The 27401-nt window shown below is 35.3% G+C and overlaps 1 protein-coding gene across 5 annotated transcripts in view; it reads right to left on the bottom strand.

The window, feature by feature from the left end:
* The window catches only part of diaph3.L (diaphanous related formin 3 L homeolog), a 302953-nt gene that overhangs the window by 144136 nt on the left and 131416 nt on the right, over positions 1 to 27401 (bottom strand). For 4 of the 5 annotated variants that reach the window (XM_018247296.2, XM_018247299.2, XM_018247298.2 and 1 more), the window contains 12 exons: positions 27106 to 27216; positions 24990 to 25108; positions 24404 to 24520; positions 23943 to 24061; positions 23798 to 23862; positions 20425 to 20529; positions 18315 to 18602; positions 15445 to 15559; positions 10733 to 10741; positions 5926 to 6018; positions 4472 to 4566; positions 68 to 169 (listed from right to left, as the gene is read on the bottom strand). In XM_018247296.2, coding sequence (XP_018102785.1) covers positions 68 to 169; positions 4472 to 4566; positions 5926 to 6018; positions 10733 to 10741; positions 15445 to 15559; positions 18315 to 18602; positions 20425 to 20529; positions 23798 to 23862; positions 23943 to 24061; positions 24404 to 24520; positions 24990 to 25108; positions 27106 to 27216 — 1338 coding nt within the window. The remainder of the gene's footprint in view (positions 1 to 67; positions 170 to 4471; positions 4567 to 5925; positions 6019 to 10732; positions 10742 to 15444; positions 15560 to 18314; positions 18603 to 20424; positions 20530 to 23797; positions 23863 to 23942; positions 24062 to 24403; positions 24521 to 24989; positions 25109 to 27105; positions 27217 to 27401) is intronic. The other variant, XM_018247297.2, reaches the window with a different exon arrangement.

Raw genomic sequence — 27401 nt, 5'->3', positions numbered from 1 at the left:
CCATTCTGCAATTTCTCTTAAATAGGGAATTTAATATCCAGTAACATTAAAAATGAAAAATACTCACCACAACACCAAACTGTTCTGGTTCAGATAAATTGAGGTATTCACCTTTTAGTTTGGCCAATGAATCAAGTTGAGTTTGGGCAGGCATATGTTTTATTAGATTCTGTTTAATAAAGCAAAACAACAAACATATATTATATTTTTAAAAACCTAATTAATTACACCTTATCCAAACAATATATTTACTAGTTATTATTACAGGCAGAAGTACATTTTTAGATACTCAGAAAAAAACATACTTGGCACATGCATGGGATCCATTATCCAGAAACCTGTTATCTAGAAAGCTATGAATAACAGGAAGGCCATCTCTCCATTGTAAGGAAATAATTCTCATAAAAAAAGTATTTCCTTTTGTTCTATAATAATAAAACAGTAACTTGTACTTGATCCTAACTAAGTTGCCTATAATTGTGTTTTATTTTATTAGACAAAAATTATTTTTTGGGTTGTCATGTCCTTAAAAATCTGAAGTGACTGAAGAGAAGGTTTTTAGGTAGCAAGTGATGTAATTTATAATGGTTTTTAATTAACTCCAGACATTTACACAAAACTGCTATATTTTGTGATAAGATACAACTTTACACCATTTTTAAAACTGCTTTTAACATCAGAATTTTGCACTCAACTTCACATTCATTACAGAGCTTCATTAAATAGACAATTTTAGTACATTGGTGATGCGTGGGTTTTCTTAAGCTACCCAAAGATTTAAGGGCCTATTTTAAGGTTTTAGTTGTGTTTTACAAGAAAAATTTTAGTTTTCGAGGTTATTTTTAAATCAAAAATCTATTTTTCGGGTTTCAAAAAAAAAAAAAAAAAATATGATTTATTATACCGTGAACCTGGAAATAGCTTGAATCTGAAAATACACAATCTAAAACCTGTCAAGGTTAAGTAGAAGTCAATGGCGGAGGTCCCTTGCACCATTTGAAGATGTTAATAGCCTTCATGATGTTCACTTTTTTTCTTAGGGTTTCACTCGAAAACTCTATAAATTACATGGATATGCAAATTAGAATATGGTATTAGGCCAAATCTTTCACGAAGGATTTGGCCAGATCCAGAATAGTGGATTTGGTGCATCCCTACAAACAACTGCTTTCTAAACTAAGGTCTGTTGGGCTTAATAAAATCGTTTGCACATTAATAGGAAACTGGCTTCAGGATCGGGTACTGAGAGTAGTTGTTAATGGTACATTCTCTACTTGGAGTAAGGTTCTTAATGAGGTCCCTCAGGGCTCAGTACTTTTATTTAACTTTTTCATTAATGACTATGTGAAGGGTTTCGTAAGTAATGTTTCAGTGTTTGCAGATGACATAAAGCTATGCAGTCCAATTAATTCCATCCAGGATGGGGCATACTTGGAACAGGATCTTGACAAACTGGCAATCTGGACAGATGAGATTAAATGGGTATTTGCTAAATTCTGAATAAAAAACTCACAAAAAAAAATTGTAATTTTTTTTTATATAAAATCGTACTTTTAAAAAATCACGAATTTTTTGGAATTTATTAAACCCCGAGGATGGAAAAGCCAAAATCAGAAAAGGATGAATCAGAAAATCCGGCATCTCAGACTTGTCGAGGTTGCATATAAGTCAATGGAAGAAGTCCCAATGATTTTTTGATGTGTGCTGGGTTTCGTGCAATACCCCGAAGTTTTGGGGTAAAAAGCATAAGAAATCAGAATTTTTCAAGCAAAGCAAATTTTCGGTAAAGTGTAATAAATAAGTGTAAAAAACCCGAGCAGATTTGATTGGATGATAAATAACCCCCTCAATGTCATGCACCTGGGATGTAAATATATCCAAGCCACTTGGCTGTAGCAAGCAATGTCAGTCAGCGGCATCAAGAGCAAATAAAGTCTTGAGCTGTATTAAAAGGGCATAGATTCGTGGGAGGAGGGGGTTATTCTTCCAATGTACAGAGCACTGGTAAGTCCCCATCTAGAATAACCCATATGGTTTTGGTCTCCAGGACATTAGAGAGGGTACAGAGAAGGGCAACTAAGCTGGTAAAAGGTATGGAAAATCTTAGCTATGAGGGAAAACTGGCCAAGTTGGGTTTGTTCACACTGGAGAAGACGCGCTTAAGGGGTGATAGGATATCTATGTATAAATACATAAGGGGATCATATAATAATCTCTATAATGTTTTATTTACAAGTAGGTCCTTCCAGCTGACACAAGGTCACCCATTCCAATTAGAAGAAAGGAGGTTCCGTCTAAATATTCGGGAAGGGTTTTTACATTGATAGCTGAGAAGATGTGGAATTCTCTCCCTGAATTGGTTGTGCTGGCTGATACATTAGATAGCTTTAAGAAGGGGTTTGATACCTTATTGAGCTAGTGAGGGAATACAGGGTTATGAAAGACCGTTCATAGTAAAAGTTGATCCAGGGACTAGTGCAATTGCCATCTTGTCAGGAAGGAATTGCTTCCCAAATTGTTAAGGCTTCAAAAGGTTTTTTTTTTTTTTGCCTTCCTCTAGGCAGGAGAGATTATATATATATATACATATATATATATATATATATATATATACATATACATATGTACATATATATATATATTATTCGAGATTCATCCAAGATTCGGCCTTTTTCAGCAGGATTCAAATCCAAAAGCCTGGCCAAAACGAATCTGAATCCAAAAATCACATGACTTTTCGTAGCATAAACTCAAAAAGTCTTAACAATGCTCTGCGAGTGTTGGTCTCTTTCCCCCCTAATTTACATATGCAAAGGGTTCGGATTCAGTTTCGGTATTCGGCCAAATCTTTCACAAAGGATTCGGTGAATCATATAATTGTGGATATGGTGCATCCCTATTATAAATACAGTGAAAACTGTAAATGTATAGATTTATTTTGTTTAAATAGGAAACTATGGAAATGGCATATTATATGCAATATCATGTATTGTCATATTTGTAGAGCTTTTTGGATAAACAATTTTGCAGTATAGATCTAATGCCTATTTATTTTTTCCCACTGCACTCTATGCTTCTCTAAATACAGAGGAAAAAAAATTTCTTTATGACAGAAAAGCACAGCATGTGAGTTACGACTTTAGCCAGGCAGCGTAAAGCTAATTTATGATTGGCTGGCCTATTGTTAAATGCGCTGATGAAGCATAAATAGTTCACATCATGTGCATGCATGACTGTTCCATTTATTCAAGAGGAGTTCTTGCTTGTCAGAATAGTGCCCAGACAACATTTATTCTATTTCTACTGACTTATACATGGCTGCCAAATAATAAATGGGATTATGCATTGTCACAATCTGCAAACTATAATACATGTATTACTACTAGAGATGCATAGGATTATTAATACTTTACTGCATTGGATGTTTTGTTTTATTTACACACACAACCAGATAGTTGCTTAGGTGCAACACCTATTCACATCATTTCCAAGCAGGGATCAGTCCATATACCAAGATTTATTCAATATTACTACAGGAAACCAAAATTTCTACTATTAAAATGTGCAGACAAAAAAAAAAGATGTATGTTAAGTGCACATACTTACTTTTTATTTTCTATTTGTGACCATTTTTCTAGTATTGAAGTTTAAAGTTTCAGCTCTGGGAGGGGGGTCACTGACACTTTAAACTGTCTTAAATTAATACATTAGTGCAGTGATGTCCAACTGGAAGCCAGTGGGCCGATTCAGGCCTGTGACCCCCCCCCCTCCCCTTGTGGCCCAAGCTTGCAGGATTGGTGAACTACAGGTGTGCGGTAGGAGAATTACATTGTTGCCAACATGAATGTCTGCCTGCTGTGAGTGCTTACCTTGTGCAAGCTTTAAAAGGTATCAGTACGGAGACTGGCCCCTGCATTGTTTACACCTCAAATTTAGTCAATATGCTCCTGTATTGTTCACTCGTGTGCATACTCTGCCTGTCCACTGTTCTTGTGTATGCCATACTCTGCCTGCCCTATCCTCCGTGTGTACCAAACTCTGCCTGGCCTATCCTCCGTGTGTGCCATACGCTTGCTGCCCTATGTTCCCTGTGTGCACCATACTCTGCCTGCCTTATGCTTTCTGTGTTCCAAACTCTGCTTGCCCTACTCTATCTGTGTGTGCCATGCTCTGTATGTGAGCCAGGTGCGGGGTTGTTAGTATTTGGAAATACTTGTTAGGAGGACCCCAAGGTGTTTAATCCAGTGCTGGGGGTTGCTTTTCTATCCACAGGGGAGAAGGAGGGATATGGATTTAAGGGTAAACGACTCCTTTAATACTGGATCTAATTTTGTGAGTGTATGAACATAAGGTATCTAATTCCAATATGAAAGTTTACTGGATATTCCACTTCCTAATACTTTCAGCTGATATAAAGTAAATCACTTTCTATAAGGTGTAGTTGCTATGTGTATTGCATTATTTATTTTACCTGAACCATAGATTCTGACAACTGTGTTTCATCCATTTCCAGAATAATTTTCTTTATTTCTTCATAAGGTAATCGATATGATCCTAAGAAGATAGCTGGAAGCAAAAAAATAAATAAAATAATTGACATTACACAGAAATACTATACAAAATATGATATACAGAAACTGTGCAGTACAGAAGCAATGTATACCAAGACACTAAAAATAATGTGTTCAATAAATGTGTAAGTTTGTTAAAAAAAAAAAAAAAAATATATATATATATATATAAAATATCAAAATATTTCTAACAAGCAGCGTGTATTTATTAAGATAATTAATTAGGTGAACAAGGAGTCCGGTATGAAAAGGAGTCAAGAATGTAAAAACAATGGCATTAACCATGCTGTCTCTTTACACTGCTTCTTATGATGACATTTTCTTTAAGTCTAAATGTTTTCTAGTTGACTTGAATGGGTTATGCTCGTTCAGAGGTGGCATAAGATAATGCAATTAAAAGCTGTGAGGTTACCAATTCTTTTCATATGCGCAATTTCAGGGATAGTGAGGCTATTCATTGTGTACAATAGGCGGAAGTATATAGATTTTATACTGTAGATGGTCACAAAATGCCTTGAAGGCCTATGACTAAGTGCCCTCTAGGCATGAAACGCGTACGTCTTTTTCCTGTTTTGAGATGCTTTTTTTTATCTGCACCACTTTGAACATGTCAGTTCAGTTCTGTGCCAGTCCATTTACATATCATGTAAAGTCTCTGAAACCTCCCTTGAGCTGAAGGTCTCGGGCATGTGCACCTGGACCCACGAACCCTTTGGTGAGTTTGTATGTCGTTAATATAGATGAGAATATTGGAATTCAATTTATATTTGCTCAGGAAGGATAACAATGTTATGCATGGTGTAACTATAGGCCTAATGAGAAATATACAGCTTTATAAATATATTTTTACATTTTTCTTGCAGTTATTATTTTAATCAGCTTAATACATAGGTCCCTTAATGTGATAATGTACATGCTTTTTTCATCTAAAGAAAAATAAACTTTCATCAGACAAAACTTGGAGATCTATCACTTCTCTTGGTACCTTGTTGACCATTGGTGGGAAGCAACCCACAGTTATTCCTGCAGTTTAATAACAGTAAGTAACTGTGATAAGAGTGTGATAGATTAGGCATAGGTCTAAAACTCTATTAACAACAGGAAAGAGAAAAAGAATCAACAGTTGCCAAGGAAACAAAATGGCCATTACATTATTTTGGCATTTGAAGTTACACGATACTGTGTATGTTAAAAATAAGCGGATTTATGAGTAATAAAAGAAAAGCAACGGTGCAAAAAATGGTGCTTGTAAATATTTAATTGGTAGATTTTAATCATTCCCATTAATTTGAAAATAGTTGTCCAGACCAATATGCTTAAAGGTGTGTATTGGCGAGTGTGTGTGCACACTTACAGAGGTTCTGTGCAATTTTCGGTTCTAATACTTTCAGCTCTTTGATTCTTTTTTTTATAGCCATCTTTTCTTCAACATCTTCATCTTTCACAACTGTGGAAAAAGCAGTTTAGTGAACAACAGTATTCAGACAAATGAATACAAAAAAAGCACAATATTTTATCTGAGTAAAGATCTCGAAGAACTAGAATTAAGTTAATGTTCTGCAAACTTTTAGACCTTATGATACAGCAACAAATTAGATACAAAAATCCTCACTAAGGGCAATGACCCTGTAACAACTTACCACCCTGGTGGTCTAGCGGTGCAAGGGGGTTGACGGGGACCCCCGCCACGGCTTCCTCATCCTCTGTGGGCGCATGCGTCGCGTAACTCCTTGTCTTATAGGCGCATTCGCGCTGGCGTATGACGTCTTGTGCGCAATGGCGTGAAATGTAAAAGGTATATAAAGGGATTTCTGCACTAGGCTCATTCTTAGTGAGTTCCTGGTGCTTCTTTGCTGTAATCTGGTCTGATATGAGATACCTGTTGTGACCCCTGCCTGTTTTGACGATTCTGACTTCTGTATCCTGACCCCTGCCTGGTAACTGACTCTTCTGTATCCGTATCCCTTCTGATTGATCCCCTTGCCTGTCTGACTCCGCCTGCCCCGACCAGGCCTGATTTGACTACGCCTTCTGTTTAATCCTTGTACTGTGACCTTCTGCCCAAAAGACTTTGCTTTACCGTCGTGCCCCTTTGCTCGTCCAGAACCCTTAGCTTGGCACCTCTTTAAATTAGACCTGGCGGCATCCAATTAGCCAAGGGCTACTCCCGAGGTGAAAGGCAGCTGTTAGAGGCAGAAGCAAGAGCCATGAACAGGGTGCTTAGCATTGGTTCTGGATGTAGGGTGTCGACCGTGACAGACACATGGTGGTTTTGTTGGATGCAATTTGTTGTACCTACAAAATGCCAGAAAATACCCTGCCACAGGCAATGCTGACAATAGTCGTGGGGAAAACACTCAAATTGCATAGATGCTCAAATATGCCTTTGCATGCAAATTTGAGCGATTAAGCAATTTGAGTGTTTTAGCGTCTATGACAGGGTATTTTCTGGCAGTTTGTAGCTAGAAAATAGCACCTTGTGTTATTGCCCGAAGTAATCCTGTCATGACATTGCTTCTCATGTAGTATTATCAAGTATAATATCTCACAGTTATTCCTCTTCTCTGCTATTCTGTTTACTTCTTAAATTCACAGTTGCTCTGGTGTAGATGGCCTATATAAATACTGCAGCTACTATACACACAAATTGCCCGAAAAAGTAAATGTAAGAGAGGCACTGCTTTTCATGCGTGCTGGGAATGACCTGCTTATTAAAGTTAAAAAAAAAAAAAACTTTTCTCATGGCATTTGCTCAATCACTCGAGTTGCAGGCCTTTTAGGAACTACCAGTGATACTACCACCAAAAACATTCTTACAATAATCCACTGTATTATTTTTGCAGCCTGAGTGTTTATTGCCAGTAATTGGAAACATTTCTTACCGCCTAATGCTAATCAACTAGTGGCAGAAATATCCTTAAATACCAAGCATGAACTATTTGGTTTTATATGTTGCTTGTTTTTTATAATCCCACAGCCCAATACTCATATGGCAGCATTTCCATAGGATTTGCTGTTCTTTGCAGTTGAAAGCAATAGTGTTTTTATTCTACCCTCTACTGTTAAAATTAATGTGGTTCCCAATTGTTCTCCTCTCTTTCCTATTCTATTTTACTCCATTTACCTTTCTTCTACATTCTCTAAGTCATTGCTTAACTTTCTTACTCATTTTCCATCGCTGTTTCTGCCCTTCTTAAATTTACAAATCGAAATAAAATGTTAATTAAAAAATGTCTTTAAAATCAAAAATGTAAGCAAGTCAGCTGTGGTGCTGCGCCAGCACAGGGTCGGTGAAGTTAGCACTAGCACTAACACACTTAACCTGGGGTGCAGGTAAGTGATTATAATCACTGGGGGGGGAGGGGTGACTATGTTTTGTCATCCTCCAGTGACTTAACCTGTCCTTTTCCATTGATATTTTTTAAAGAACTTAGAAATGTGATTAAATAACCACATGGAAGTTTGACAACTGTGCAAGTGGAAATCTGTTTTATTGGGTAAAAATAGTGGGGGAAGTAGAGAGTATTTCCATGAGGCAAGCAGAATCAGATAGCTCTTGCTGTGTTGAAACATCTATTTCAGAGAACACTGTTTAAGAGTCACTGAAGCAAAACATTTAGACCACATCATTTGGACCACAGTGACAGACACACAAATAATACAGCTAGTGTAAGGACCATAGTTAAGAGTATTAAGGATTTGCATGCAACCAATGGTTTAGCTGTCAAAAGGGTATGAGGTTACCAACAGCATTGCACACACATACTTATTATTGTTAACATATTTATTTGCACATTCTGGTTAATCGTGTAATCTATAAACTACATATTAAAAACTAGAAAGAGAACACATTAACTTTCTGAGCAGAACAAAAGGATGACTGTAATTGTAACTTCAGGCATGGTATAGCCGACTTCATTTCAGAAGCAGTATAATAATATGCCAGTTTAACTATATTCTCAAAGCACAATGGAGCATTTATTTGCTCAATATATATAACATTAATACAATCTACCCAAAAGACATTTTTACACTGTACGTACATCAAATATGTGTAAAACAAGACTTTTGTGTTTAAAAAATTCAGCATCTGCACTGTGGTTTCAAATTTTATAGACTACTAAAGCTGGAAGTCAAATGAGGTAATGCTACAGCAACCCTAATGCAAAGTGCACCTAAGGATTTATGCAGCTAATATCAACTCTATAGACTAAAAGCAATGTACTATAAAATGTGTTAAGCAAAGAAAGGGAAATCATACAGGAAAGCACAGAGACAAAGACATAATAACAATGTACTAACAGCACAATTATAGAACTTACAGAATTCCCTAGGTAATGGTTCAGGCTTTAATTCTTATGTTAGGAAAAAAAGTTTAAAGTAAGTACATTTGGGACACTTTATAAACAAACACAATGATATATATGTGTTAAATCACAAATGAGCCTATTGTTCTTTAATATAATTTCATTCATTTAGGTAAAAAAGAAAAAAAGCCCATCAATTTCAACCACTCCAAATGACCCCAATACAAATATATACGCATATCAATGAACTCACATATATAAATGGCAATGGAACTTCAGTTTTACATAACTTGTTTTTTTTTGTGGGCTGGCCAATTAATAAAGCATATCAATGGGTGCTTGTCCACTATGAATGTTATTAGTGAAATAAAGAGGTTTCAAATACTAACCAGATTCATATTTTCACCACCAAGTAGTCAAGGAAGTTGTCAGGAGAAAGAAAGGGGCTGCTCTGGTGTTCTTCTGCTTATGAAATATTTGAAAAGGGTTTCTAATTTTTTTCCTAGGCAGACGAACATCAGAGCAGTCCTTTTCTTTCTCCTGACAACTGTGACTACTTTGTGGTCAGACTGGTCAGAAACTGACCAGCAGGTGGTACTTTTGTAACAAAATTCATTAATTTTAACAGCACATGTATCCCTTAATATCAAAAAAGAAAAGAAATAATAAATGTAAATGACAAAAGTGCGTAGAATAGCACTCTCATCAATTATACACTTATTTTAAAGTACTTATCCTATTAAAATCATCCAAGATGTGTCCTATTGTCTGGTCTTGAGATAAGTTTAAAAACCCTTACAAATAAAGTTCATGTTTCAACTAGATGATAGATAATAGATATGTTTTCTCATTGAACCAAATCTGACCTAGTATGTGTGCATGGTATATTGTCTGCAGCAGCAGAACAAAATTTTAGTCATTGATGACTAGTTTAGACAGCTAAGGTAGGGTACTGTTTTGCTCACTGTGGCCTTGTTTTTAAAATTATAATTATTTGCTTATATTAACTCTGTGGGAGATGGCCTCCCTGATGGCTTTCATGGTATCATGTTATTTGATAAGGGATCCTATAATCACAGCTAGTATGATAGTATGATTACTCAAACAGAAACATTTTTAACATTGCTACTGTGGTTATTAATAGAACAGAAAACCTCTGAAATAACACATATTAATCAAAATAAATAAAATGTCATTTTGACAAGTTCACTGCAAAGAAGGGCTTGAAGTTTTTATATATATATATATATATTGAATCGATATCAAATGGCGTGTCAATCCAAATTCACATAATAAACTTTTCAGAATAGGGCTTTAAACAATAGGAAGGACAAAAAAGAAAAAGGGATGGGATTGACCATACAGAAAGCCAGGAGCAATTCCCCAATTTCACTGTTCAAAAAGCACATAATACCCCCTAAAGTAAAAACTAAGAATTTTAGAGGCCATATTAATATATTAGAGGTTACAAATTGGGATAAAATATAGGTTTAAAAACATTTCTATGACTTTTGGAAAGGTGACATTGTTGAAAAATGTAATATTGCTAATTTTTCATAATGTTTAAGTTTATTGTATATAAGCAACAAACAGGTATCAATTAAGTAAAGAAACTTGATCATCTTTGAGCTCAAGCAGTGCGGCCTAATATGTGCCACAGGTTAAAGTGTTCAAGAGGCAGCAAGCAGATCTCAGTCTTAGCTTTATATTCTTGGAAACCCAAGCCATTAAGTCAATAAGCAATAAAGGAAACAAAGAGTATCAGTTAAACATATAAAAGCAAAGAACCCACAAATGCAGTAGCAAGGAATGCAAGCAGACAAAATTAAAAAAATGTTGAAAATGATAACTAACCTTCTACAGCTGTGATGGAGGCAAACAGAAGCAGGTGGCCAAAGAGCAGACCAATAAATGATATAAAAAGAAAAGACTTATTAGCAATGCAGAAGAAAAAAAAATGCAGTATGTCCACGACTGTTAAAAAAAAAAAACACACAAAGAAATAATATATTGCTGGAAGAAATGTTATGCATATAGCAGCAGAATGAAAAGTTAAGAGGTATAATCATCTTCTTTTTAATTTTTCATGAGACCATTTTTCTTTCTTAATTCAGAGGAGGTCACAATATGGAGTGCTGATATGTGATTTATGATCAAGTTATGCATAGACATGAGTAAAGTTCCAGAATCCCTGTAACCACAACAACTGACTCTCTGTTTTCTTGGCATAATTTTAGCAGTAAAATGACAGTCATTGGACCTGTTATCCAGAATGGTTGTGATGTGGGGTTTTACAGATTTTATCCATACTTAAGTCTCCTTAATATAATTTATCTGGTTGTCCCTTGCATGTCCCCGTGTACATGACTTTGTTAAAACCTCACACAGAGATGGACATTCTTTTTTGCTAGTCATTTGATCTATGAGCTTAATGTTGTATATATATCAAAGAACCCCACTGCTTCATTATATTCAGCTAGAAAAAGGAAGTAAATGTTCCGAAAGCTTGCTGTGATTATCTAAGTTAGCCAATAAAGGTATCACCTTTATACCAGCTTTTTGGTATTTTTTGCCTTGTAATATAATTTAAACATTAAGGGGGTTATTTATCAAAGGTCAACTCAAATGTTTTTTTATTTATGAAAAAACTATAATGTATAAAAGCTTGAATCAGTGTAATCGGTAAAAATCCCCAATACCCAAATGTATCGGGTTTTTGGAGAATAAAAAACTCAAATTGCTAAAATGTATCGATTCTAGTTGCACTCTTCATTTATTCAACAGGGCAGGGATTCAATATGAAAAGCTGTGACAATTAGGACCAGATTTATCAAGGGTTGAATTGAAAATTTTTTAAATTCAAATCTTGAGTTTATTTTTGTGTAATTCGACTAGGGAATAGTCCAAATTTGATTCAGATTTAACTATTCACCATCTAAAACCTGCCATAGTTGGTGTTTTAGCCTATGGGGGACCTCCTATAATCAATTTAGAGTCGTTTGGTGGACTTCTGAATTTTTAATTTTTTTTTTTATTTTGGTGAAAAAACTCGAATCAAATTCAATCTAATTTGATTCGAGTTTGCAGCTCGATCCTATTCCCCCGTTTTTTTTAAAAAAAAATTAAAATAAATTTTGATTTGTTTTGTTTTGATAATTTAACATAAATACAGGTATAGCAGAAGTATTAAATCTCCCAGGAACTTTGTTCAACAATCAAATATTAATTCCGAACTAATCCAACATTTTTTGCTGTCATGGTGTGTTCAGATTTCATATCTTTATAAAGGCTCAATGGTACTGAATACACAACCTGGCCAAAGCTTTCTTTCTCTTCCACTGGCATCTCAATGCTGCTGTGCAGTAAAATGTAATGGACCGTTTAAATGAAGAGTCATTTATCCTGCTTTGTCTTTCACGAATACCAGGAAATACACTTCATCACACAAACATATAAAATCCAGAGAGTGACTTTACAATAGGAAATTTGGACAGGTTAGGACATTCTCTGCAGGCAGATGAAAAAAGTTGAATCTGCATCAAATCACTTTGCACACACGTTGGTGCAGAAATCCACTGTATGTGTGTTACATCTGCTTTTGATTTCAAATTAAATGATTTGTATTTTTAGAAAAATGTGTTTTTAACAGACACAAGTTTGGCAGAATGCTGATGAATTAGTGCTTACTGTCCATCAGAAACACTGCTCAGACACAAAGCTGCATGAAGAAAGACAGGTCGTGGAGTGGTGGACAATGAAGAGTAACTTGATCATCAGTGAAACGCTGTAGGATTTCTAATTTATTATAGTTAGAACGATTCTTACTTATGATAAAGGTAGCTATTAATATTTGTTGTTAAGATCATTTCCCATAACGAGTGGCAGCATTATATCTATATAAAATATAATATATATTTACTTTTGGAATTTCTAGTGTAAATACTGGTTGTATGTATTGCAAGAAATGCTTAGGTGCCTATTTAGAATGTCCCTTGGTCAGTTTCCTTGTTGAGAGCAGGATCTATTGCACACTTAACCTACTGAGTTCAAGTTCTGGGTAATTTTCTGTCAGTAAAAGCTTTATATGGCACTGGATATGGTGACTGCAGACTTGGCTTGTAGTGTAGGAAATAACAGATTTCACCTTGGAAAAGAAATCATTCTGTTTATCCTGTATATTGAAAAATCTCCGAGTTTCTTGCTCTATTAAACTGTTAAGTATTTGAATCAATATTTCTTTGAGTTAGTGTTCTGAAGATTGCTGACTGTTATTGGCAAGTTTTGAACTGTTTAACCTCAAACCATTTACAATGGGAGAACCCTATATATGTTTAGTGATCGTACAGGGGAAAAGCTCAGTGCTTATACCAGAGAATCCATGATTTATGTTTAAAAAAAATAATAAATTGTGTAAAATAAAAATGTTTTGACTTCATGTGAGGATAAAGAACATGCACCACAGTCTTGGAGATCATTAATCATCAATGCAAAGAATTAATTATGATATTTTATAGCTGGCCAGATTAACATCATAATTTATTACACCACATCAGATCTGGCTTTATCTATCAAAGTCAATGGGACAAATTTAGGTGGCAAAGAATGTCTGGTGTTAAAATTATACTTAAACCGTGTGCCCCTCCACAACTTTATTTTAAATGAACACCTCTTTGTATGAGAAAATGTAACAATCTGCTAAACTAAATACCTTTATAAACTACGAATCTAAATTTACTCTCCATAGGATTCATACAGGGTAGATTTACCAAGACAATAACAACTCAGCCTTTTTGGCCCATGTTTTTTGGGAAAAAGAACATCTTTGCATACATTACTAGTACATGTATGGGATGTGTTATCCGGAAACCCATTATCCAGAAAGTTCAGAATTACAGAAAGGCCAGCTCCCATAGACTCCATTTTATCCAAATAATCCAAATCCTTTTTCTCTGTAATGATGACAGTACCTAGTACTTGATCCCAACAAACATATAATGAATCCTTATTGAAAGTAGAACTAGCCCATTGGGTTTATTTAATGCTTACGAGATTTTCTAGTAGATTTTAGGTATTAAGATCCTAATTATGGAAATATCCGTTATCTATAAAGCCCCAGGTCTCGAGCATTCTGGATATCTGGTCCCATACCTGACCAGACTTTAATGAGGGAGGCCACAAAAGAGGGGGGCGCAGGCCACCAGTTGGACAACACCGATGTAATGTATTGCATTTCAACCAATGTTTTACAAATAGCATTTTGAATTTGAAAAAAAAAAAAAAGCTAACAAATCAAACTCTTAAGACTGACACTACAATATCTCTTGCTCTTTCTGTATTTTATGCTTTGTGCATGTCGGCTAGATCTCTGTGCCCTAGAAAGTCCTTTCAAACGACTGCCTTAAAATGATTTTATGATTATATATAACATATGAAGTAAAGCAGGGAAGCCGTGGCATTACGGATGAGGAGTCTTCTTTGAATTAACCTGTCCCACCAAGATATACTACAGCAACTTTACTGACAAAAAGTTAAAGTACAGTTGAAAAATTCAGATTACATTACACAGAAAAATCTGTTTGTTTATAAAAAATGATATTCAAGTAACACTTTACTCAAACTGTAAAATGTGTGAAGTAGCTAGAAGGGTGAACTAGTGGACTTTTCTTTGGGCATTTCTTTTTTTTTTTTCGGCACTAACAATATGGTTTTATAGGTCAATAAAGCTTCGAGCAGATTTCAGTGTAACTTTTGGGGATCAAAAGGGATCAAAAAAAAAAAAAATAAGAATTGGATAAATCAAATAAAAAAAATCTATACTTAGAGCTAAACTTTTTTGCAGTTTAAAATATTAAGCAATAAGAAAGCTGAAGGTTTCACTAAAGGTGAGATGTTTTTTGCATTTTGCACTCTGTTCCACCTTAGCAGCTTTTGCCAAGGATCCTTGCAGTCAAAAAGTATCAGCATTAGCTCCACAGGTTACAAACCACTGTGTTAAAGTATTGCTCTGAAAATGCTATGAGCAAATTTAGGGGGTTGTTATTGCCGAATCTATGACTGTATAATTCAGCTGACCACACAAGTGATGGCAGACATGTTTCATGCTACATGTAACAGGGGGTGTGGGAGTTGATAATCACGGTTGGGGCCACACAAGTTAAGGTATTGCCTCATCCCTATACACCCATGTCATGCAGATAGCTTCCAGTCTAGATTTGGAATATGCTATTTTCTCAACTGTCCCAAAAAGGCAGAAATATTTGCAGCAAGGCTTGTCGTTCAGAAGTCTAGCTTATTTTGCGCGACCTCTCTTGGCAACACTGTGTCAGAAGCACGCAGATGTATTATCTTTATCTGGTAATATACTCATACTCACCTTGGCATCCCAGTAGCATCTCCAAAAACTCCCACACATACAGTAAGTATGACAGAAGCCTTATATTTAAAAAACATTTCCTTCTCTAACTCCTTGATGTTAGTATCCCTTTATTAACTTCTATGAACTCGTAAATTAGAAATTGACCATGTTCTTACCTACGCTACAATGGACTCTGTGGAGAAGTACCCACCTTTTCTCTGACAAGAAAATGTATTTTCGAGTTGGAAAAACAAATCTCTATCTTCATAGCCCTCTTCTTTTGCATTTAGCCAAAAACAGCTTTCAGTCATGTCATTAGGTGTTATCTAAAATGAAATAAGCAGCGTTATAATGTACATATGAAATCGACATCATTTAAATACGATGAGAACACTATCCTTAATTGCCAATCTTGTAACTAAACGATCTACTTTAGCAATCACTCGCCACCATATTTAGACTGACACAAAAGCAGATGCTCTAGATGTGCAGTAAAATCCCAGGACTGAATAAAACATATCTGATTAGCTAGAATTCAGAAAACCAACAAAAAAATATAAATATTATATAAAAGCATATTAAGAAGTAAAAACTTGCAGATGTCACCAATAAACATTCCATGTTGACTGAAAGAAAACAACATACATTTTGTCACTGACAAAGCTCAGCAATTTTAAACTATATGTAAATGATGTCTGCATTCTGGAACAAACCAAGGATACACTACCCTATTGGCCATCCGAGCCTGTCACAGCCAACAACATGAATGAGGACACTGATCAAGTTTGGGTCTACATCTATAACTAAGCCTGCATCATCCTAGATCAGCTGGGAGTCACAGTAGTTAAACAATTATGCACTTTGCTTTATTCTTACAGCAGAGAAGTAACAGCATTGCAACTATTTTTTTGTCATTACAATTTCGATTTATTAGGTGCCGGTATATTTTTTTCAAACTCCGAATACAAAGTAACCAAAATTGCTTCAGAATCCAACTTCACAGCTTTGCAGACTTAGAGTCTCACGTCTTAACACAATTTGAAGAAAAACAAAAAAATCATTGAAGACTACTATTGTTAAGGATGCACCATATCTAGGATTCGGTTTGGGAAAATTCGTCCATAAAGTGCCTGGCCGAACTGAATCCGAATACTTAAAACCACGTGACTTTTCGTGACACAAATAAGGAAGTACTAAAAAATTTTAGCCCTCCCTACCCTAATTTGCATATGTAAATTGGGGTTTGGCATTTGTTTAGTATCCAGTCTAATTTTTTATGAAGGATTAATTATAGCTTTCAACAGAAATTATGTTAACCCTTATATAACGTACAAGCTTACTTAAAACCCCTGAATATGAAATGGTGTAAACATGTTCAGTGTGGTTCTCGGAGTACTCTGAGAAACTTTACATTCATTTTCTGTTTTAAGTGGTTTCTAACATTATACTGCTAGGCAGGCTTGGCTCAACTGCTCTGTCTAAAGGCCGAGTGTTGGTGACGGTGTCTATTTACTTTCATGATTCAGTTAACCCTTAAATTGCTGACTCCCAGTTGAGCCAAATGCCTTATATTAAAAAATGCAAATATCTAGGAAAATGCTAAAAAATAGAAAATGAATGTAAGTTGCAAAAGTGCTCAGAGATGCATCCTGGATATCAATTAATTTTTTGAGATCCCCTTTCACATTTGTTGTTGTCCTAATAAATGATAGTTGGTCTCTAAATACATTTAATTGCTCTTTTATGTTACAGTGTGTTTTATAAACTCGTCCTGTGAAACCTTTAGAAAGGGAAGAATATGTGAAGATGCTATCAAAGATATTGGTGTACATATACTACAACAATATTTTCATTCTATTTTTACAGCTGAATTACTGCTACATTAAATCTGCCAAAAATCAATGAGAGGCATAATGTACAATTCTAAACACAGAGTTCACATAATAACACTGTGATATTTAAAATCCCATTTTCTGGTAGTGCATAAACATACTTTAGCAGTTACCAATTTTTACAGCTAGCAGACTTGACTTTTTTAAAACAACATTGCTTATGACAAATGTCTGCTGTCAAAGAGAAATTCTAATCTGCTTAAAGCAGTGTTGATAAAAGACATTAGTTACAGGTATAGGGGGTGTCTATGCTGAATTTAAAAACCGCAAACAGATCTAATTTATATTTTACTCTCCTCTCTAAGAATTTTTTTTATGTCTAATTATACATTAGACCCTTTATACTGTGCACATATAGCCACAATTAGAATGCAAAATAACCAAACAAATCAATATCATTCACAGAAAGAATACCAAACGAATCAATATCATTTACAGGGAAAACATGAGAAACATACCTTGTGTGTGGACCAAAATGCCATAGATACATACATCTAAAATTACATTAAATTTTGAATTCATAATAGTTTAGACATATAGCACTAGAGTGTAATATTTTATGCTTGTAGAAAATGTATCCACAATATGAAAAATATAATAATTGTTATGCATTCAAATGCTAACTTTGAGCATGGCGGGCTGCATCCAATATATAGGAATTCAAGTCCACTCGGCCCACAAATTTATCAATGTAGCACATCATATATATCTTACATTAACAAGACCTTCATGTTCAATTGCCATGCATGACCCCACTTTAAAGTAATTAATTGAATAATATTCGGGTTAGTGGTGGATTTGCTCCCCTTTGTCATATTAGGGGCCTTATGTTTACTAACATTGGAGATAAATGGCAACCAATCAGCAACTGGATTTAAAGTCACCTACAAGTTAGAAAACAAAAGCAAAGATCTGATTGATGGATACATCTCCCTGGAGATATTTATCTCCAATGTTAGCACACATGCCTCTAAGATCACAATATTTCATTACTTGCAATTAATATATGTATTCCTCATACATGGAATATATGATTTCCACAAGAAAACTAAAGGCTCAAAAAATGTGCTTGTTATCTTGTCAATGTTAATGGTATTTTCCTGCATGGTTTTTATTTAGTAAAAAATAAATAGTTTAGACCAAAAATAATAGGAGTTAATAATAAACTTAAAACTTGCTATAAAATTACCTTTTGCCAATTAAGTCTTTTCATCACAACTTCTGGTTTGAATTCTTTTTTAGGTTTCAAGCCAAATGGAAGAATTAGCATTGGAGGAGGAAGCTTCCCATTAAGAAACCCAGGTGGAGGGGGTGCAGGTGGTGCACTTCCAAACAATGGAGGCGGTGGAGGTGGAGGCGGTGGAGGTGGCGGCGGTGGGGCAAGTCCACATGGTGGAGCTGGAGGAGGTTTAGGAACACTGGAAGATGTGATATTGCTTGCAGCATTTCCTGGCATAGTCCCTGGCGTTACACCATACTAAAAGAAAACATTCTTCAAAATTCAATAATTCATTTAAAGTCAACAACAAATATTGTAAGAATTTCCACTTAAGCGGTAACAGACTATTAAAGAACTGACAGACTGAGAAGAACACTTATAAACAATTCAAAAATGCAACTCTCAAGAGAGTATTCTTTGCAAAACTGTAAAAAGCAGCTATTTAAGAAAATGTTGTATAACAACACTCAACACATTTCATTTTAAAACACTCTTTGTCAAACTAGCAAATATTTTTTTACATAACTGTACCAAGCTAAAGGTGCCACAAACTGCTAACATAAAGTGGAATACTGAAAACAAATTAATGTTATCAATAGATTTCAGTGTTGAGAATCCCCTAGGGCACTAACACACATTTCCCACTATTTTTTATTTATTTTTTTGGCTAAAAGGCAGCATCAGTACTCTCTATATCCCCCAAGCACTTCATTTTGCTGGCAATGACAGTTGTGCCAAAATGCAAAAAGGGGCATTTGCCCAATAATAACCAGATGTGCCATTGCCCTTATACCATAAACAGAAATGGAAGGAAGGAAGGAAGGAAGGAAGGAAGGAAGGAAGGAAGGAAGGAAGGAAGGAAGGAAGGAAGGAAGGAAGAAAGAAAGAAAGAAAGAAAGAATATAGCCTGTTGCAGAGAGCTTTAGTCGACTGTTCCTTGACAAAGAGCAAGGTTGACTGTTTGTGGCATAGAAACAAGCCAACTCTTTATTCAGCAACAATTGCTGAAGTTGCAGTGTGAAGAAGGTTGTGCATTTATGTAAAAAGTGCATTTAGAAAATTTAGAAGGGTTGGGAAGATATTGGTCATATGCTGAAGTGTAAATTTCCCCCAAGAAACATGCATGCTTGTTTTTTTACATCTTCCCCTAATATGTCAGTATGACTAATAAATAGTCACTATAGATGGAACACAATTTATTCATTCAGCTGTCTCAGCAGTATGATACAGATTTTTTTACAGTTTTTTGCAACACCTTGTACCATGCTGAGTCACACTATGCTAAAATGCACCATAAAACCCTTAACTATCTGTATATAATAGCATTACAGTGGTTAGTACTAAGTCATGTATCAAAAATGAGTTCTGGTTTGTTTTAAATAGAGGGCTAATAAGCAGTATGTAAGTGGGGGTTACAAAGCAGATCCTGCAGTCCTTTGCCGTTGCTGCACTTGTTGCTGTTCATCAAATTTTCTAAAGCGATGTATTTTTCCCAGCTATTACTTCTGGATCCACTAACGCAAAAGACCTCCTTCTAAATCACTTCCTCTTAATTTTGCATCTATAACTGTTCAAGTTGCCAAATTACAGATCTGCTTGGAAAATCACAGGTTTTGTCATGTTTCAATCTGTTTACTTTTTATAAATTGAAAAATTATCAGAAACATTCTATTTCAGCTGCAGGTTATCTTTCGCTGCAGGCTACCAAGTACTGAAGGTTTAAACAAAATAAATAGCTGAAGGAATAATTTCCTGTACTCAGACAAAGATTAGTGATGAATGCCAAATCTTAAAGCTGAAGATTTCCTACCCTATGTGGTTAATTACTTATGATAAATGTGACACTACACTCAAAATACGTTTAATAAACAAGACACAGAAGGATCACCTGGCTACACTGCTAATTAATAACTCATATTAAATCTTAACGTGGATAACAAATGTATAATTAAAGGTAAACAAAGGACAGAGGAGGCTGGAAAAACAGCAACCCCCATCCTTGTCTGACAGGTATTAAGTGGAATTTGTTTCAACAGTCATGTTCTTATATTCAATAGATTCATTTAACATGGCCCATTACCTGAGATTTAAAAGCCTGTAATTCTGTTTGAAGTTCATTGATTTTTTCTTCATTTTTCTGCAGTTGGGACTGGGCCTCTTGACGAATTGTAAATTCTTCTTCATACTAAAAAAAAAAAAAATTTAAAATGTACAAAATTTAATTTATAGCAGGTTTAATTAAAGCTAATTTATTCCCTGTATTATCTGTATAGTTCATATTTTAGGCCCCCAAATGCTTAAGTACAGTTCCCAATATCTTCAGAACAGTCTCCAGAGAAAAGGTTTTAAAGAACTGATTACGAACAATACAAAAAACCTTTTTATACTATTGACTTTTGCCTGGTTTAACTTGTAAAAAAAATACAACATTTTGCACTAAGTATATGGTAATGCAAATATTACAACCACGTGTGTAATAGCCTGAGGAGCAACCATACATTTTTTATAAAAGGCAAAAATAGATCTGTGGTCTATGCACTTTCCACTCTTCCTGTATTCAGTTAACCCTAGGGTTGCAGACACAGAGTTGATCTACAAGCCTGATATTAGCCATCTAAAAATGCATATATAAATAAATAAAGTATGTCAACTGCAAACATGTTTAGAACCCCTTTTTAAGATGCCTTTTGAGGATAATCTATTTTACTTCTAGCATGTCTATAGCAGCAATTCCCTAGGCTGGCCCCTGTAGTAGGGCAAAAAGTGTTGTTTGGGAAAGGGGTGTAAGACGTCCTCGGCGCGTCCAAGATGGCGGCGGCCGTCAGACGCCGGCGTAGCGCTGGCGTTTTTACGCAGCGTATTTACGCTGGTGTTTTTACGCATCGTATTAACGCTGGTGCATCCTTAGACGCTGGCGCATATTCTGGCGCATATTATGACGCACATCCTGTGACGTCACCTAGCGCGTTTTGGCGCGAAAATCCACCTATTTAAGGTCACCAGAAGGTTCTCTCAGTGCCCGAGTATAGGTTCTTCTATCTAGAGTTCCTGGGTGTTTTCGTATGATTGATTCTTGATTCTCGACCTTTGCCTGAAACCTTGACCTTGATCCTTCGCTGCCTGGACTGACCTTTGCCTGAAACCTCGACCCCGAAACCTTGCTGCCTGGACCGACCTTTGCCTGAACTGACAATTCTTCTGCCTAATCCATTGTACCGCGAACTGTGTTTGCCTATTGGCTTCCTCCTTGGTCCGCACTCCAAATTGTGCCTTCAGGCCCTGACAAGGGGTTGGCTTATCCAAAAGGCAGAATAACTATTTACCCTCATAAATACTCCCCTGTTTTCATACTGAAGGCCAGATGACCGATTTTCCGCTGTGCTAGATATCCAGGGCAATATGGCATCCTGGTAAGGGCTGATAAGCATTAGTATTCATATATCTATAACCTTATTATCAGCTTATGGGGACCCTAAAAATGAAAATGACAAAAAAACACTAGTCTAAAGTGTAGAATTAGAGTTAGATGCAATAACTAAAATGTTTTTTTTTTTTAAATAAAAATGAACATATCAGAATATATTAAAGTGTTCTAAAGTGTTATAGAGGCATTTGATTTAATTATTTTTGTTCTATTTTATACATACTGTAGCATACTTTCGTGAGGCTTGTTAATTGCAGTACTGGATGCTCTTAAAAGTGCCAGGTCCAAAGTCACTCAAATTGTATTTGGCAAGAAAGGAACTCAAGGACCACCATTTTAATAGCCTCCACTGTATAGTTTACCAACAACACATTTCCAAATAGAGTCATAAAGCAAAAAAAGCCTCATATGTCTTTCTATGGCAGTCTAAATAATTCAACTATATTTAATCAAACACAAAAGAAAGAAGCATTGCAAAAAAATAAATCTCTAATAATGAAGAGATTGTGCTTTACTGAATCTCTGGTGAGAAAAGAAATATCCTGCGGAGTTCAGAAGATTCATGGGATTTGAAAAAACTGAAAAAGACAAAGAACACACACTGTGCTTATTTCGTAGGACTGAACCAAACAGGCAATGGCTCGTAAAATCTGATTGGTACTAGGTACAGTTTTGGAGGCATGTTGGTTTATAGATTTCTATTTAATTATCATTCCAATTTAAAGTATTCCTGGAAAATAATAGTTTCTTCAAATCAGTGTACTAAAATAAAATGCTTCCTCTCAGTTAAGCAACCAATTAAGTATACTGCACTGGGTGAAGTTTTCAGGTCTGCTATTAAAACGTGACAAATAGCAACATTGATATTATCAATAAACAGCATGGACAGGGTATCTAATTTTAGTTCCAAATAAGGAGATGTACTGGATTGCAGTGCATCATATACTAACCCAACTTCATATTTAGATTAGGGAATATTCTTGTGATCCACCAGTAAGAAATAGAGTTGTTTAAGGATTCACACAAGATTATTTTAAAACACAGAGAGCAAAAAAATTGCATGAGGTTTAAACACTTGTTGTACAGCTTTTCACATTAGCTTTTACAGTTACCAGTCTGTATTAATGAGCCAGTACACAGTGAAACTGGTCTGCACATGGGCTCTAATCAGCACCTATTCTTCATATCAAGATATAATTAATATCATAAAAAATCAATATGCACCATTTATATAATAAAACAATGACTTGGTGTTGTATTCCTTTGTACAAACTCAACTTTTAATAGTTGAACCTCACAAAGAGGGGTCACATGGGACATAACCATTCATTTTGTTTCATTTTGATCCTTAGCACGGAGGTCAGATTCAAAAGCAAACTCACTGAACAGTTATGTCCCATATGGACTCCCTTAAAGTCACTGATTGTTTACCAACTAGTAACAGGTTAGAGAGCTGCAAAAGAGAAATTAGTGTTGTGGCCATTAGCTTAGACCTCGGTTCACTCCAGCCTATATAGATTACATTTTTGGCTATCTATATTGAATCTATCTATATTGAAAAATGTTTTAATTTGCACAGCCTATTAAACCAGTGTAATTTTACCAGTTTCATTACAAAGTTAATGTAAACAAGGTCCCAGGGTCTAAAAACATTTTTAGCAGTTTTAGCAAGGCAACATCTTAATTGTCAGGCTCTCTATCATCTGGTATGTTACCTCATATTGGGGGAAAGCTGATTCTCAACCTGGAAAGTATAAGCCTGCAAATTTGGCATCTGCTGGGGGTTTCAGTACTACTTGGATTTTGCCAAAAATTTTGATACAGTGCTGCATAAATGCTATGCTAGGATCATAGAGGCAAGAGTGTGGTTGTCAATGGTAAATTCTATACTTGGAGTATGGTTCTTCGAGGAATGCCACAATGTTCTGTGAGAGAGATTTCCACGTAGTATGACTTACTTTTTTTTTTATTTCATCATTGTACTAAGCAACAGTAAACCAACAAGGCCACATTAACCAAAATTACTCACTTTCTTGTTCATTTCAAAAAATCTTTCTTCAAATTCCTCAGTTTTTGCTTTGTCAATACATACATCTATAAAGAAAAAGGAAATTATCAGCAAAACAAGTTTCTTCAGTAATACAATGGCATTTCTAGACATTTGAAATACCAACCAAGAAGGTAGCTAAAATCTACATCTAATCTTTTCCTGTAGGTAAAATCAGGGTCGATGCCACTTCGATGCAGAACGATCTGGGATATGGACTCTTCAATTATTTTAAAATATTGTGGTCTGAAATTACAAGAAATTAGTAGTAATTTAGTAGTAATTAGAAATAGCAACATTGTAAAAGATCAAAAATGGTGCACAGGAAGGGTGCTGCCCACAGGAAGGTGTGTGTGTGTGTGTGTGTGTGTGTGTGTGCGTGTGCATGTGCGTGTGCGCGCACGCACACACCTGTTTGTATTTATGCATGTGTCTATACATACAAACATATTTGTATAATATATAATACAGTTGGATTGTAGTATTAACGGTTAACACCTAGCCTGTACGAACGGAGTGGTAAAAACGGAAGTGAAAAAGAATGGCAGTGATGCTACATTATATGCCAAACCAACAGTAATTACTTACTTTGCAAAATAATCATTGCGAATTAGAAGGAGATGCTGAAGAATGGAAAGGAAATATACTTCTGCATTTGTGTCTTTTACAGAATTCCAAACGATATTGAAGACATCACTAACATCAGTGCTATGATTAAGGAAACTGAACAAACATATTAGAAGAATGAAATCGAAGGAGGAAGGGTTAAATATAAATAAAATATGAACTGGGCTCCAATAGAGATAGTGGATTTAAGGGAACTTAGGGCTAGTTGAAAATAGAACCACACAAGGATGGTCTACAACAAGAGTGACAATTAAGTGCAAAGCTTAAGACTAAACATAAAGTTGACTGATGTGTATTTAAAAATAATATAAACCCATTAAAAGTATATGAATGACTGGAGTAAAAGTGAAGGCAGAGAATCTAAACTAAGCATTCTGGTCCAACAGATTAGAGCATAGCAGATGCATTTTAACGTAATATGTAATATGAAAGGATTTCCGAATAAAATGTCTCAGCAACGCAAGAACTTATTTTAATCATGCATTAGATAAAAATGCCCTTTATACAATTATATATGTTCCATGTTAAAACTACTTGGCAAGGATATTCCATTTCAGATCGTATGTCATCAAGCCGGTGAGAAAATTCGATCATATCTTCTTCTTTGTGTTCCTCAAACACCCTCAGCTGTATATCCAAGGCGTCATTCTTTACATGCCTCAGTTGCTGTACATGAATCACAAAAATCAAATATTAAAGAGTGAAAAGACTAACCAGCCAAATAAGTAGATCAGACAGTCAATTTCAGCATCAAATATTTATCTGGACCTGTATGTGTGTGCCAATGGCACATCTGTCAGCACTGGATATAAGTTAACCCATGCTAACTAGCAACTGATAAATTGGCCACAGCGAGCAAGTGTATGCATGTGGTAGTGAAACCAGGACTGGGGAATGCAGGGACAAGTGAGGACTTCAAATAATTAAACATACTATACTGTATATGCTTGACAAACATAAATGCCAATATATATATCATAAATGGGAATTTGATGTGTGTAATCTGTTTGCCAAGCTGCAAACCATCAAGGCAACAAAACAGAATCATCCCGCATACCATTGCCCTTAAAGGAGAACTAAAGCATGCAAAGAAGCTACTATTATTATGGAAGAGGTCTAGCAGCCCTATAAGAGAAATGCTATAGGTCCTTCAACCCATCCACAGGAGCCCACCCTTTTGAATTTTGTTAAGCCATCTTTTGAGTGTCACTGACATACTCAATGTGCTATTTGCAAAGCTTACAAGTTGTTGGAAACCCTTAAGCAATGACGTCATCTGTCATAGAAGTTGATGCTACAGGGCTGATTATTAAATTAAGATGCAGAATGCTCTAGTTTTCAAGCTGCCAAGTAATGAGAATCTATAGCCCATTGAGATTCAGTCCCCAAGCATAAACAACCGAGAGCATGTCCTGTAAAGAATCAGGAAATAAGATGAGTATCTACTGAACTTCACTACTAAACTGTTCTGGTCACTTTTTTCTAGTAAAGAAGCCCAAAACATAATATTACTCATTTGTGAAGCTGAACACATGGTGCAAACTGCAAAAAACACTGTGTTAGTCAGCGCAGGATCCAAAAGAATCAAACTGGGGAGGCACGTAAGCATCCCCACCCATGCACCTTGCACTAGGTCGGTAGTGGCAGGACATGTGTCCTGATGCTGCTCTCATCCAGCACTTTGTGCAGAATGTAGCAGGCAGGGGGCACAAGTGATAAAAAAACAAAACAAAAAAAGCACTAAAGGACCCCTAATATTAAGTATTTCTAGGTAATTTCCTTGTTAAGCTTTAGTTATCCTTTAAGGCCTATATAAAGATTCTCACAAATATAATTAATTTGATAGTCATACTGCTTTTTTATGTCATTAATAAGCTATAAAAAGGCAGTCATTTTCTAGGATTTTTAGATAAAATTATTAAAATACAGTATGCTAACAAATGCTAATTATTTCATTTATAGGTGAACCCATGCATTTTAAACCTTTTAAGAGGGCAAACAAAAGCAAAATAATTTATCAAGTGATTTTGAAAAAGTCAGGTATATATATTATATGTAAAATGTTAATAATAACATATACCTCTATCATTTTGTTGCCTAATCACCAATTTGGTTGGCCAATATGCTCATTTGTCATGAAAAATGGAGCTGTCTCAGTGTTGAGTGTGTACATACATGTGATGGTTGTAAGATTTGCTCATGACCAAGTACATTTTGACCAGGCTTGTTTGAAAATCTGATCTTTAGATGGTAGCACAGAAGCATTTGAGAATATCCCCATGTCATTTGTTATTTGTCAAATAACCAGATCTGCCAGTCTAGGAAATATGTGTTTAAGATCAAAATAATGAAATATGTATTGAATGTAAACATTAAATATAAAAATAATATTAGATTATTTTTTCCCCATCTGTGATAGGTTTCTGAAACTTTGGATAAGCCAATGACAAAAGCAAAGAAACTACACAAAGTGAAAGTTGGTTTAGAGAAATTAGTTTTCCTATACCACTAGTAGTCTAGAGTGTATTTGATTTACAGTACATAGATTTCATTCTAATGAAATCATATTATAAAAAGAATATAAAATCAGTAGACAGATTTTCCACACAGTTGCCTACGAATCTGAATATTAATGCAAAAAAACATGGCTACAGGGCACTTACTGGCAATATCTCTTTCAATCCACTGCGCATGAATTCATTTCTGATATGAAGCCTGAAGTCCAAATCATCAGGAGAAGTTACAAGAGCATTGATAAGCTGCATACAAGCGACCTACATAAGACAACATTGAGAAAATAACGCTTGGTCATTTGCCATTCTCAATAATAATTGCTTGGTGAAAATCAATATTTGGATATGCATTTGTAAGACATTGTCTGTAACAATTATTAACAACTATGGATAGTAAGGAACAATACTTGTTAGCTAAAATAAATATTTCAAAATATTACATTTAC

This window comes from Xenopus laevis, chromosome 2L (assembly GCF_017654675.1).
Source record: "Xenopus laevis strain J_2021 chromosome 2L, Xenopus_laevis_v10.1, whole genome shotgun sequence".
Classification (NCBI taxonomy): Eukaryota; Metazoa; Chordata; class Amphibia; order Anura; family Pipidae; genus Xenopus; species Xenopus laevis.
Note: the sequence above shows the minus strand (reverse complement) of the source record. Positions and strands in the feature narration are given on the sequence as shown.